Source organism: Pelobates fuscus, chromosome 13 (genome assembly GCF_036172605.1).
Source record: "Pelobates fuscus isolate aPelFus1 chromosome 13, aPelFus1.pri, whole genome shotgun sequence".
NCBI classification, from domain to species: domain Eukaryota; kingdom Metazoa; phylum Chordata; class Amphibia; order Anura; family Pelobatidae; genus Pelobates; species Pelobates fuscus.
Genome location: NC_086329.1, coordinates 42,481,390 through 42,496,456, shown reverse-complemented (window position 1 = coordinate 42,496,456; position 15,067 = coordinate 42,481,390). Strand labels below are relative to the sequence as shown.

Genomic DNA, 15,067 nt, shown 5'->3' with positions numbered 1-15,067 from the left:
CATATCTAATAATGACAAAAAGAGTGACGGGGGAGAAAGGCATAACATCACGTGCAGCGACTGCAAGGTAAAATAGCACCCTGTCTAAATCATGAACAATGCAAAAATAGTCCTCACAAGAAATCTCTCTCATAGTCTTGTATTGCTATACCTTTTTACAGCTTTCATTTAAACTAACATATTCTCCAGAAAAATAGTATAATATAATACGCATTGTTCCTTTCAGGTGTTGCCAAAGCTGGTAACTTATTAAATATTCTGACAAAAACTTTTTTTTATTTTTAAAACCTCAGAAACGGCGAGTGCCACCAGGTGGTCCGAATGCAAGTAGACTACCTCCCCTCCCTCCATGAAAAAAAAACCTACATATTAATGAGGTCAAAACCTCTCAAATGCTTTAAAGTAGCATTGGTGTGTGAAGTGTCCCTTTAAGAGGCAGGTTACCTTCAAGGGGCTGTAAAAAACATAGAAAAGTCTAAATGTGTTGTAAGCAAGCACACAGTTCATATGGTCAGAATGAGAAATTTTTAGAGTCTGATTACCTGCCTGAGCTTAAAATGCAGTTTTGGGGGCATGTCCTATAGCAGCATTCCATGTTTCAAAGTTAGTTCCATATTTTGCTGAATGAGCTCATTAGTATACAGCGGTTTGAAAGGCATCTGAACTCATTAACATGTCCACGTTCGTTTTCCACTTGCTGCAGGACAGAGCGGGTAGATGTGCTTGCAACACCCCTCACATTGAGTTCATGGGGCATTTTCTTTTTTTAAATTAGGATTAGAAAAAAAATATTTAAAAATCTGTCAAAACTGTTTACATTTTCTGCAGATGTATGTATACAATATATACTATTTTATTGCAATTATATATTAATCTTGTGTTTCCATCAGGTTTTCTCAAACACCAATTCTAAAAAGTATAGGCAGTCATCCACTGTTTTGTTTGCACAAGACACGTTGTCTATTGCTAAGCAATTAACTATCTGGTTAAAGCTAGACTGCAAAAAAAAAAAAAAATTGTGAAAGTCAAGGCTGCAAGGAATTGTGGTCCTCGACACCTGCCAACTTCTATACAATAAACTGCACATATATTTCTAATATCTTCTGTTCAATCAAGGCATGGAGACCCCAGCTTATAAATTACAGAGATTTAGAACTGAGCCAAAAAACTGAGCATCATATTTGCAAAGCACCATTCTGGCAGCAGAAATGTTAAAACTTTCTTACAAAAATAAAATAATTTCAGCATTAGGATTCAAAACTAGAACCCACAATAGCTCTGCACTGGCTACACATGAAATTTGCACTGTTTGCAGAGCAAAGTTTCAAGCTACAGATCACTACTCAATGTTGGCAGTCAGAATTTTAGATCTTAATATAAAAGGCAGCATTATTATCACACGTATAGAGCAGCACAACACAAACAAATAAAAATACTAGGTAAACTGGCACACTGGCCAGTCTGTGGCTGGCAGTATACACTATGATTAGGAGTAAATTTTGCTGCCTGTGTTTACTTAAGTGAAACCAGGTGTGCTTTGTATCAAAAAACATGGGTTTAGTTTTGTTATCTCACATGACATAGGACTAGCTGCTGGTAAGTAATAACATTTACTCTATATACACTGCTTTAGTGAAATAGAGATCAAATGTATGGGTTAAACATTATATTCATTTGATGTTTGCAGGTACACGCGCATCTTTGTTGGCATTTTCCCCACAATGCACTTGGCTAAATTCCAAAGTGGGTACACAAAAGGCTCTACTCTCATATACATAGCCATCTCTATTCTAATAGTACAGAGAGATACGCTGCAGGCTGCAACTACAAAAACATTCACTTGCCAGCAATTTGGCTAGCACAATATGTAGATAACATTTTAGCATCTACAAGGAGTCACAATGCTTTCTTTTGTGTGACAGATGCATTTTAAGAGCAAGTCTTGTTTTGTAAAAATGCATTCCAGAGACAGAGGCAAAGTTAAAGTTTATCCTATGGAATATGGCATCATCAGTTTAAAATTAGACGCCTATTTTTTTTTGTCTCTCCATTTGCCGTTTGCAGCTCACATGCGCTTAAAGTTCACTGTAATATCACTGGTGGGATTAAGTGTCATGACGTTTAGCCAGTTACTTTGGGCTTTGAAATTAGACCTCTGTAAGCCAATAGGGAAACTCCTGCTTTATAAAATATAAAGAAATGTGTAATAAGGCTGTGTTCCAAACATCCCTTTTTTTTCTGATTACACTACATAAAAATACCCTCTATGTGTATTATTTACACAACAAAAGCATAGTTATCCAGAGCTTGGTAAGAAAGGTTCCTTATTTTTTTGCCTAGGAATTAAAGTAGGTAATCAAAAAGATCTGGAACTCACAGTGTAAGTTTGTAATAACATTAAAACCACAAAAATGCGATGCTTCTATAAAATGGGGTTTCATGTGCACAGTTTGGACAATAAGATGGGACAGGATGGAAACTGAATCTGTCACTTTTTGATTCCATTACAATTTGGGGGAAAAAAGTCTAAATGTTCAAATCTACCAAAATGTCTCAGATCCAGAAGGACAGTCATGTTTGAAACCCCTGTCTTACCTTTCTGTTTTGTTTTGTCCACCCTTTTCTAGTGAACACCCAAGAAAAATCCCCAATAAAATAAGTGTGAACTTCTCACTCCACACAATCACAATAGCAGGATGTTTATGAGACCCATAATACAACTGTCCTATTACCTCGCTGCTGAATGCCACCACTATTGAAAATTTGAATCACTACATCAGCTCCTCGTACACATATCGTACCTTCTGATGCCGAGCATTTCATATTTTCCAAACAGATAATCACTCTGACATTCGTCTGAAGCTACCTGGACAGGCTCACTTCAAAGGAGTGCAAATGAGGTACGCACCTCAATAGTGGCATCCAAAAAGACAGATTCCATTTAGTAAATTTCTGTTCCAAATTGTATAGATAAAGCAAATTTTTGCTCAGTTCTTGTAAAACAATGGAAATATCCTACAAGTTAATGCATTGACATAAGGTTACTTCCAAGCATTGCACCCAGTTCTGGAGATCGTATTTACATGAAATGCAGGACTATGCAAAACAGGTGTTTAAGAGCCGAGCAGAGAAGCTATGAATAAGACATTGCTGCCATTTACAGTAGGTAATACTGTAGCATTTTCTCAGTTATATTTATATAAAAAAAAAAAAATCCCTAAAACAATTGGACAGCCAAACACAGCATGTCCATCAAAATGTGTGACACACAGCTATGTGCATGCCATATTAACCTCTGCATTGCAAAAAAGGGGTTAAACAAGGCAAGACATGCGATTGGTCACAGCAGCCCTTACAGATCAAGGCCTTTAACCTCCCCCTGCCAGACTGGCAAAGAATAGGGAAGGGAATAATTACTGGAATCACGGTTAACAGAGTAACTTGTATAGGACACCTCTGGCAGCTGAGGACTGCATCTCCAAACATGCACATCCAGACATATATGGAGGGCTGCGGTAACCCAGCAGACTGACTGCCAGTTGTGGTCAATGTCGGATTGTTGCTTCCCTGCCAAATGCCTGCAGCACCGAAGGTAAATGAAAGTGCTAGAAGCACACCGATGGGGACCGTGTAATCCAATGTGCTGATCTGGCTACCGTTGTAGTTTGGTTAGAAATGCTGGTCTTCCAGCTCAGTTAGTCAGTGAACTGGAACATGGTGTCTGGGTTATTGCTCTCGGTGGGATTAGCCAGGTGTAGAGTCTTTGAAGGCGACGTTTTACCGTGAGAGTGGGAAGACGATGAGTGTGAGCTCTCGCTGGAGCTGCTACGTGTCTCTGTGCTAGTACTGGTCTTCTTCATCTTGCGTCGTTTTGCCAGAGGAGCTTTGTCCACATTCTGGAGAAGAAACCCCTCTCGCTTGTACTTATTAAAGGCCTGCGGAAGATAAACAGTTTTTCATTTCTAAAAGTTTGCGTGTGGGTTTCTTATTATTACTGTACAGAGAGTAGCATTGTCCCCGTTCTTACACTAGTGAAAAACTCATTTGCATGTATTGTTTGGCCATCAGACAATCACCCCCCATATTTCCTGGCTTATTTAGCTCAGTGGAGCTTAACTCAAAGGGAATTAACTGCCCAGCGCACCTACCTTGCAAAGACTTCTCATTGAGCTGCATTGGGAAGTCTGTGAATGGACAACCACAGAAAGTCTGGGCTGAATTAGAAGGGAATGGTTTGCAAAGGCTTTAGACAAGAGAACGGCAGCCTTTTTATGCATGTTTTCATTTGGGATATATTTACTAAAATAGTATTTTTTTATTTATTTAATTTGGCAGTGGATTGTTCCTTTAATATTACCTGTTCTCTTCTAATGTTACCTTGAGTACCAATCATCCAACTAGTAGTCATACTTACCCCTATTAGTACACAAACAAAGCATCTATCTTCAGTATTGGGGACAACTCAAAAACAATGTAACACTAGTACAATATAAAGTGACAATTTCCTCTTCACTGAAGATTAAATCAATTTCAACACAAAGCTTCCAACTTTAACAGAAGCCTCATGATTATCACAAGGTATTACTGCATATAACAATACGCATGTGAATGCAGAAAGATACTTTAAAAAAAAAAAAAAAAAAATCTTACATGAAATGTGGCTTTCACATGATTGTGTACAATGGCGCCTGCAGAACCAAGGACATCTGGAGTCATTAAGGGGTTGGAAGAAAGCTGGCTTCCGTCCTGGAGCCATTCATTGTATCTTAATGTGGACATCTTGATTCTTTTATTCGGATCTACAGTGAGAAGCCCTGAGTCAAAAGAAAATCAAATTATGAAATGAAAAATCACAGCAGTAACCCTTACAGTATCTATATTGTCCTCAAACGTTCATCTGAATGAAGTAACCCTTACATGAAATAGATAGTTATCAAGTCATGTGTGACAGCACTAACTCTTCATCACCTTTATTACCAAGCTTAGGAATGAAAGCCGTAACCCCTACATCAGCAGTATGTTCTCAATGCTCTCTGTGAGAGCAGTAATCCCTACATTAGATATATCATTGTCGAACCTATGATTGAAAGCTGGAACTCCAACAACAGCTATATTGCCATGAGGGCCAACTTCTGTAAATATGTCTGGCCTACATTTTAGTACGAAAACTAGAGATGTCCACCAAACCGCTCAGCTTCTTCACATACAACCCATTGTTCCTCCGAGTAAACGCCAACAATAAAAAGAGCTTATCCACTCAAAGCAGATCCATACCTTTGATTAAATCTTTGGCCTCCTGAGATACATTTTTCCAGGCTTCACCTTCAAAGGAGAAGTCCCCTTGCTTTATTTTCCTCATTATATCCTCTGCACTAGAATAGGTCAAGGTCTTGTCGTGGCACTGGAAAGGCACTTGCCCGGATAGCATAGTATACTAGCAGGGGAAATAAGACACCATAAAAACTCTTTGAGTTTAATACAGGTAATGTATACCCATTTAAAAAACATTAAATAAAAATATTCGCTAAAGATCCCTGCATGGTATGCAAGAGAAAATATTACCCAAAAGGAAAGCAGACTTGAATTTGTATTTGTATGTTTGGCATATAAAAATTACGACAATCATTTGTAGAGGAAAGAAAAAAAAAAAAAAAAAGCCTATACAACATTAATAAATAAAAATTCATGATAGAGATAGTTAGATAGAGATATATATATATATATATATATATATATATCTATATATATATATATCTATATCTATCTATCTAACTATCTATCTAACTATCTAACTATCTAACTATCTAACTATCTATCTATCTAACTATCTATCTATCTATCTAACTATCTCTATTATTTTTTTAAACAGATGCTTCTAGACATACAGAACCCATTCCTTGAAAACGCAATACATGCAACTGAAACCATGAAAAGTGTCTTCCTCATACATGGGAAGAACCTCAGCAGAACACCAAAATTTCTGAAGGTTCTATCCAATCAATTCTGCATCCTCTGCAGAGAAGATAATTGATCTTTAATATTACTTTTATTTATTATTCTTTTTTTTTTTTTTTAATAAAAGTTATCCTTCTGAGCTAGAATTCCATGTTGTAGACTAAACGCGCCAACATTACACAGATGGCTTCAGTTTTTCCGGGATTACGGTGTACTTATTTTGCTTTGGTTAACGTGAGTGACGAAAAACAATTACGTACATGTTTTATCATTTAGTAAAAAAAGTAAACTTACCAAGGTAACTCCCAGGCTCCACAAATCACATGATTCATCATAGCCATTGTCATTTAAGAGCTCAGGAGCAGCGTAATGAAGGGTGAAGCATGGCGTTTTAAGGGGCTGGTTATCTGGAGGTTTTAATCGTGCAAATCCAAAATCTATGATTTTTATTTCAGAGTTGTCACTTTCATCTGTAAAAAGGAAATTCTAAAAACAAAAATATAAAACATTAGATTAGATTAAAATTCTATTTAAAATAGAACAGATAAACAACATACAAAAACACATAACTTAGCAATAAGGAAATACTATAGTTTTAATAAAAATCAAACAATTATAGATTACAGTGTTCCCTCTCGCTTTGTTTGTCTCTGGTGGATAGGCATTTTGTGGCATGCGGTTCATGCACCACCTCCTCTTTTGCTACCATTCCTACCCCTCCCCCCAAAGCAATTTTTTTTCTCTTCACCCCTATTTCTCCTGGCTTGGACCTTATCCCCCTTGCTCCAGGGACACAGTATAACTGGGGTTGGTTCAACAGGTTTGTGGCCTGCCCTCCCATCTTAGTGGTTGCCTTTTTTGTTTGGCACCATGAATGCCACTTGCCTAAACCAACTCCCAGGGGGCTGTTGTTGTTAGCTGGGAATTCTACAATTCTGCTTGGTTCGACATGGGCCCTCTGATCCTTGTAATATTATATAAATGTATATTTGTTTGCACCCGTTAGACTTTACCACTTATAGCGGGACCTGGGTAACCTGGCTGGTTATCCCTTTGGTTAGAGTAGGTCACACCTATTTCCCCAGTAACAGGACGGGACACAGTTCCAGGATACAACATTTGACAATGTTTATTGGGCACACAGCTTTTTAAGCACAGACCCCGCTGGGGGTCTCCATCCAGCACAGCGCACACACACATACAGGAGGGGGCTGGGGAACTGATAACCATCTCTTGCTCAGGACACAGGGACACGTATGAGTACACTTCACATACAAGGGGGTGATCTTTGGGGCAAGGTGCAGTACAGTGTTACACTTTATACGGGGGAATAGCCCTGGGTCGCATCTGGGACCCCTGCAAAAAGTGGGGTGATCGGATGTACAGAGCCGGAGATATCGGCGTCGGAAGTCTGGGGCTCAAGGCTCTGGTACATCCCCGGAATCAGTTCCATGGGGTTGCTTGGTTTAGTCCAGTGAATTCAAACTTCGCGCCTAAACCAAGCAACGACCAATCAGCCGAAGTGGCGCGAACCAAATCGCGCCAATCAGAGTTAGGGGGAGAAAGGAGTTTCGCCGCCCAATCCGAAGAGATGGCGCGAAACTGGGCTGCACCAATCTGTGCTTGAGGAGGATGGGGGTTTCGCTGCCCAATCAGAAGATAGGGCGCGAAACCTGATGTCACCAATCCGCTGAAAGGCGGGAAACATATTTGCGCCAATTAGCGCACAAGGACGGGAGGGCCTCGCCGCCCAATCAGATGGAAGGGCGCAAAACCCTGTTTGAATGAGCGCTCCTACTCGGATTGGTCGCTCCCTGCGGCGACCAATCAGTGCTTTGCCTGTGCCGGCCAACCAGGAGAGTGGCGCAAACCCAGTTTGAATGGGCGCTCCCTCTCCCATTGGTCAGTACAGACTTCCATGCAGCTAGCGGGAGCCTGCAGTCGCGAGGCTGACTCGCAGCACTAGGGACCCGCTGGGCTACGAGCAGAACGAGGGAATGGAGAAGTGATTATAGCTTCGTTGGGAGCGGGTAGGGTGATCCTTGACACCGGGATCAAAGTCAGCGTACACAGGCCGTTCGGGAGACGAATGTTTCCCCTGGTGGGCGTTCGGCAATACTGGCGGCCACCCAGAGGCGGCACGCGCCGCTCGTTCCCCTGCGGTGTGAGGTGTGAATGTTCACACGTATCATGGTGGTCCGGCACTGTTCGGGAGACAAATGATAACCCTGGTGGGCGTTCAGCAATACGAACCGGCGGCCACCCAAGGGAAGCACATGGCGCTCGTTCCCTTGCGGTTTGTGGTTTTCACATGTGAACATTCTAAGTAAACGTTCTAACTGAGGTGGTCCGGCGCACAGGGCTGGGTGCGCCGGAGTGCCCCAGGTCGGTCGGAAGGTGTAGTGCAGGATTTTATATGCAAAATTATAGAACAGGGGATAGAGAAGAGGGGAAACACATCCTAGAAGGCACATCCATACGCAAAAGAAACAAGGCAATTCACAGTTTAGGCAATCCCACCACACCACTCATGACTCTTCCTGCATTCGTTATGACCCACGATTCTAACCAGTTTAAAGTTTTGTTTGACTTTTATAGTTACCTGTGTGTACCAACCTCTTTTGCCAATGTTAAAGCACTTTTTCTGACAAACAAAAAAACTAAAATAACTGAAAAACCATATCAATAAAAACAAAATTAACAACACAACCATCAGCAACAATTTGCATAAAAAATAGTGGGAAGATTTAACAATTTAAAATAATTTTTAAAATACCTCTGCCTTAAGATCTCTATGAACCACTCCAACATCATGCATATGGCTAACGGCCGACACCAGCTTGCGCATTATGTGGCTGGCTTCTGACTCACTAAAAAGCTTCTTTTTCTTGATGCGTTCAAACAGCTCTCCTCCTTTCAGCAGTTCCATCACTAGGAATGTATGAAGCTGCCAGATTAGCAAATAAAACTTTGTTAATACATGCAACATACATGTAAATCACAAGAATTTTACTGTATCAAGAGTAGAGTGCAAGTATGTGTAAACAATATTCTTATCTTAAAAAAAAAAAAAAAAAAAATTCCCTTCAAGGGCAACATTCAACTTCTAATGGCCTTTATTTTTATTCATATTATATTTTAAAAAGAGTTGCTTTGCTTTTAACGGTCAACACAACCTAACAACCAAGTAAAAAAAAAAAATTACCGGTAATTATTTAATGTAGGACATTGCAGAAAAAAAATACGTCTAGCACCCAGGACACATAGTGTACATAGTGTACAGTGCTTTGTGGAAAAAGTCAGGGCCAATCCCAAGAAAATGCAGGAGTTGTGTGTGTTTTATGCTTACCTCTACTGTACCCCACAAACCAGCAAATACATCAACAGCAAAGTTAAAACAGTAGTGTAACTAACTCACAAGTTACAGTTTTATTAACTATCTATTCAAGATTTTTTTTTTTTTTTTTTTAAAGATTAAATGTTATGAGTTTAATACTTGTAGTCACCTTCCCCCAAAACATGGTGCGTTTCATGTAAAAATGCTAAGCATGTGCACGAGAGCTACAGAATGTAGGACACGATGCTCTAGTCATTGTGGGCTAGAACGAAGCTCTGCACTGGTCCCTGCAACAGGGCTTTACTGCTCTGAGTTTATACATAAACTGGTTAGTGAACTGGGCGATGGGCATCTCTCAGTAAAATAATGCGTGCAAAACACTGACAAAATAATACAGGCAGTCCTCAACTTTTAGTCTAGGCTGCCTGACGGCTCAACACCACTCTGAGCGCTGGGTGCTCTGTCACTATCACCTTTGCAACTATGAAAGTTACTTAGAATGACTACAGAATTTTATATGTTAACATGCTAACTATTTGGATAGTCTGTGATATATATGAAACATTGTGCTCTACACAGTGGCACCATGTCACATTTGCAAAACATGAGACACTGAGACAGCTTTTGATCATGCAGACCAAAAACAGCCAAAGAAATGCAAGATGTTTTTGGCAACAATAGTGTTAGTTTGCAATGCATTGACTGTTCTAAAGAACAAGAGGTTTGTTCTTAGAGCTTTATCCCCTGTTAAAAACCTTCACTAGCCCCACTGGACAATTTTTATGATTAACCCCTTAAGACCGCAGGACGTTCTATGCCGTCCTTATTTAGATGGCTCTAAAATCCGCAGGGCGGCATAGAACGTCCTGCGGTCTTATGTACTTACCCGGTCGCCGGTGATCCCACGCCGGCGATCGCGGTATGGGGGACTTACCTGGGAGCCCAGGGAGTCCCCCTCCGTCCTCTTCGGCCCCCCAGGGCCATGTGATCGTGAGGTCCTTGCGAGGACCCCGCGATCACATGGACGGCATAGCCGTCCAAGGCAGTGCCAGCAGGTACTGAAATTCAAATAAAATCAGTTAACACAGTGTAAAAATAAGATTATATATACTTATTATATATATGATCTAAGTATATATATATATATATATATATATATATATATATATATATATATATATATATATATATATACACACACACATATATATACATACACTGTCTACATGTATTTTAATATTAATATATACATAATTATATATATATTAATATCAAAATACACGTACAATATTGATTAAATATATATATAATTTTTATTATATATATTTATATATAATAAAAAATAAATATATAAATACGTAAAAAATTAAAAATAATACAAAATAAATAGATAAAAAATATATAAACATGCGAAATTTCGTTCTAACTGTATTTTAAAATTAATATATATATATTGATATCAAAATACACGTAGAACGAAATAATATATATATCTATATACATAAGTATATACGTATATATCACTAAATATATACCTATATATAAATAAAAATAAAAAAAATTATATACATATATATGCACACCTATATATATATATATATATATATATATATATATATATATATATATATATATATATATATATATATATATATATATATATATATATATATATATATATATATACACACCTATATATATACATAGAAACATAGAAACATAGAATGTGACGGCAGATAAGAACCATTCGGCCCATCTAGTCTGCCCAGTTTTCTAAATACTTTCATTAGTCCCTGGCCTTATCTTATAGTTAGGATAGCCTTATGCCTATCCCACGCGTGCTTAAACTCCTTTACTGTGTTAACCTCTACCACTTCAGCTGGAAGGCTATTCCATGCATCCACTACCCTCTCAGTAAAGTAATACTTCCTGATATTATTTTTAAACCTTTGTCCCTCTAATTTAAGACTATGTCCTCTTGTTGTGGTAGTTTTTCTTATTTTAAATATAGTCTCCTCCTTTACTGTGTTGATTCCCTTTATGTATTTAAATGTTTCTATCATATCCCCCCTGTCTCGTCTTTCCTCCATGCTATACATGTTAAGATCCTTTAACCTTTCCTGGTAAGTTTTATCCTGCAATCCATGAACCAGTTTAGTAGCCCTTCTTTGAACTCTCTCTAAGGTATCAATATCCTTCTGAAGATAGGGTCTCCAGTACTGTGTACAGTACTCCAAGTGAGGTCTCACCAGTGTTCTGTACAATGGCATGAGCACTTCCCTCTTTCTACTGCTAATACCTCTCCCTATACAACCAAGCATTCTGCTAGCATTTCCTGCTGCTCTATTACATTGTCTGCCTACCTTTAAGTCATCAGAAATAATCACCCCTAAATCCCTTTCCTCAGATGTTGAGGTTAGGACTCTATCAAATATTCTGTACTCTGCCCTTGGGTTTTTACGTCCAAGATGCATTATCTTGCACTTATCCACATTAAATGTCAGTTGCCACAACTCTGACCATTTTTCTAGTCTACCTAAATCATTTTCCATTTGGCTTATCCCTCCTGGAACATCAACCCTGTTTTATATATATATATATATATATATATATATATATATATATATATATATATATATATATATATATATATATATATATATATATGCAGAAATAAGGGAAGCACTCTCCGGTCTTCATAAAAAGTCCTTACGTATTTATTTACAAATTTTCAAAATAACGATCGACGTTTCGACCCCTCAGGGTCTTCCTCAAGTTTTTTTAGTAGCCACTTAGTCACAAACACTGGCCAAAATTTGCGTTCAAATTAGTTTTTTGCATTTTCAAATATTAACACTAACTTTGGCCAGTGTTTGTGACCAAGTGGCTACTAAAAAAACTGGACATACTCCATTTGCAATACCTTGAGTTGTCTACTTTTGCAAATGGTATGCCATCATGGGGGTAATTCTTATTTCTGGGCTACCATATGGTCTCAAAGGCAACGTAACCAATCTGGCGAATTTCAATGTGAAAAAACTGAAATATGTAACATGCTATATTGGACCCTGTAACTTCCCAAAACACCATAAAACCTGTACATAGGGGGTACTGTTTTACACGTGAGACATCGCTGAATACAAATATGTGTATTGTATTGCAGTAAAAGCAAACAGTATTATGACATTCACAGTTAGAATGTCACGTAGAACTAAAAAAATTAAAAAAAATCTTATTTTCTCTCATTTTTGTAATATTTTTTTCATATTAAATTATGTTCCATACCTAAATATTTGATGTTAAACGAAATCCCTGTTTCCCCTGAATAAAATGATATATAATAAGTGTGGGTGCATTTAATATGAAAGAGGTGAATTACGGTTGGACAGACATGTAGCGCAAATGCCAGGTTTTGTTTACGTTTTTTTTGGATCACAACTTGTACATTCGGCTGCGGTGTTAAGGGGTTAATAACACAGAGCATGTGTTTAACAGGAAACATCCTGACATACATGTACTGCGTATATTAACACCAACAGACACATTAGCTGCTATGGGAATGTTTTGCTGTAAGAAGAGTCCTTGCTATATTTTATTTGTTCAAAGGAACACTATGGGGTCAGGAACACAAACATGTATTACTAAACCTGTAGTGTTAAAAACACCATCTAGCTCCCTTGCACCCTAAATATAGTACAATTTTACCTTTATTCCAAACTGCTGCTGCTGGCTTTGCCCCCAATCTGCCTGCTTGGCTGACATCATCAAAGCGTTGATCAAAGCCCATAACAACGCTTTTCCAGAGGAAAGCATTGGATTGGCTGAAACTGTCAAGGAGGCAGATAAGGGGCAGAGCCAGCAACACAGCACGGGCCAATCAGCATCTCCTCAAAGAGAGGCATTGAATTAATGCATCCCTATGAGGAAAGTTCAGTGTCTCCATGCAGAAGGTTGAGACATTGAATGTCAGTGCTGCACTGCCCCAAGAAGCACCTCTAGTAGCCATCTGAGGAGGGACCACTGGAGGTATCCCTAGGCTGTAATGTAAACACTGCCTTTTCTCTGCAAAAAGCCTGAAGGAAATGATCATACTCACCAGAACAAATGTAGCAATCTGTAGTTATTCTGGTGACTATAGTGTCCCTTTAACAAGTAGGAGATTGCTACTGGTGTTGCACACAATCACCTGAAAGTCAAGCATGTATTAAAAGAAAGTAGAAAGCACTAGATAGGTCTCAAGTACCTGATCATGGTAGACATCATATAACTTCACAATATTGGGGTGGCCTTCACAGAGCTTTAATGCAGCAATCTCTTTCTGCGTGTTGCTCTCCATTCTAAATAAAACATCAATGTAAATACATGTAATACAAAGTCAAAAAAATAAATGAAAACATACTTTAGACTAATTGCTTTTTTTAACTTGTGTGCATGCTCGTTAACCAGGAAACTTTCAAAACAGTGCTTGAGTCTGTACGTGGGGAGTTTCTCTATGAAACGTTGCACATACAGAGACTAAATCTCTCTAGTGAGCTGTAACTCTCTGGCAACATCATTGTGGAATCATTAACCAACCCGAATGTCTATTCTGTGCATGTTCCTAGCACAGATTTGGATCAATAGGCTGAGAGCAGTCAGTTAGTGCTCTAAGCCAATGGCTGGGCAGGACCGGCATGCGGCACTGCAGAAGCCAGATGCACGTTACAGACATCCTTAAAGGAGACCAGCTGCCTGGCAGGACCAGGTAAGACGGCACTCCTGGCATTATAAAGTGTGCTGTAGTGGTTATGATGCTTTAAGAAACCCTTTAAGCAAAAAAAAAAAAAAAAAAAAAAAAAAAAAAACACAAACAAACAGATGATGGCCAGAATTATACCAGTGCACTTGTCTAAAAAGTGTGCAACTGGAACGCTGACCTGGAATTCGAAACCTTACTCGAATTAATTCTGTTCACCAAAGAAAACATACCGTTTGCTGATGATTTTCACTGCATACTCCTGGTTTGTTTTTTTGTGCAAACATTTTCTACAGATCGAGAAACTTCCTTCACCCAGAGGCTTTTCTTTCAAATCCAGTTCATAATGCTGATAAAACGGGGAGTCCTGTCGGGAAATGTACGACATGTAATTCAGAAGAGAAAGAACCCTGGAATGTTTGTATCAGAAGAAAAGCTGGAGTTAAAAAAAACAGAACCACAATAGTAGCATTAAAGAGTGCGACATGGCAGACTCTTAAAGGGAAACTATACAGTTAAAATATCTTAGATATAAGCTACAGCAGATGTTTATGGGATAGTCCCCCTCTCACCCATTACAAACAACAACAATTGTATCCAAGATGTATTGAAACCTATTGGGAGCATTAAGCATAGTTGAGCTTTTTAATGCCACATTAAGCCCCCTGGGGCGAGTTTGAGGGGAATCCCCTACAATCAAGGTAGTCTTGAGATGATGGATAACCTAGAGGCATTAATAAGGTACAGCAAATTTCTAAAAACGGAAGCAATGAGCACAGAAACCAATGAGATGTTTCTGTGTACTGCTTTATTTTTACCATGTAAATAAGCAGGCACTGCAAATACATGGATGCAGGAGAATGGACGTCCCATGGGGGGAATAGAAATGTATGAACCCCTAACTTACCAAACATATATATTATTTATTTCCTTCCAAACAAATCAGAAGAAGAAAGGTGGTTCCGTTTTTAAATTAGGTGTGTGTGTTTTCATTTCAGTGCTGCAGCCGAGAGTGAAACAGTTCCATTATTGGCTACAGT

The 15,067-nt window shown here is 38.7% G+C and overlaps 1 protein-coding gene across 1 annotated transcript in view; it reads right to left on the bottom strand.

The window, feature by feature from the left end:
• Window positions 1–3,235: 3,235 nt before the first annotated feature.
• The window catches only part of RPS6KA5 (ribosomal protein S6 kinase A5), a 60,428-nt gene continuing 48,596 nt past the window's right edge, over window positions 3,236–15,067 (bottom strand). The window contains exons 11-17 of the mRNA XM_063440137.1: window positions 14,261–14,394; window positions 13,536–13,629; window positions 8,732–8,902; window positions 6,250–6,441; window positions 5,275–5,434; window positions 4,651–4,814; window positions 3,236–3,935 (exon numbers count right to left, since the gene is read on the bottom strand). Of these exons, the coding sequence (XP_063296207.1) occupies window positions 3,696–3,935; window positions 4,651–4,814; window positions 5,275–5,434; window positions 6,250–6,441; window positions 8,732–8,902; window positions 13,536–13,629; window positions 14,261–14,394 (1,155 nt within the window). The 3' untranslated portion in view covers window positions 3,236–3,695. The remainder of the gene's footprint in view (window positions 3,936–4,650; window positions 4,815–5,274; window positions 5,435–6,249; window positions 6,442–8,731; window positions 8,903–13,535; window positions 13,630–14,260; window positions 14,395–15,067) is intronic.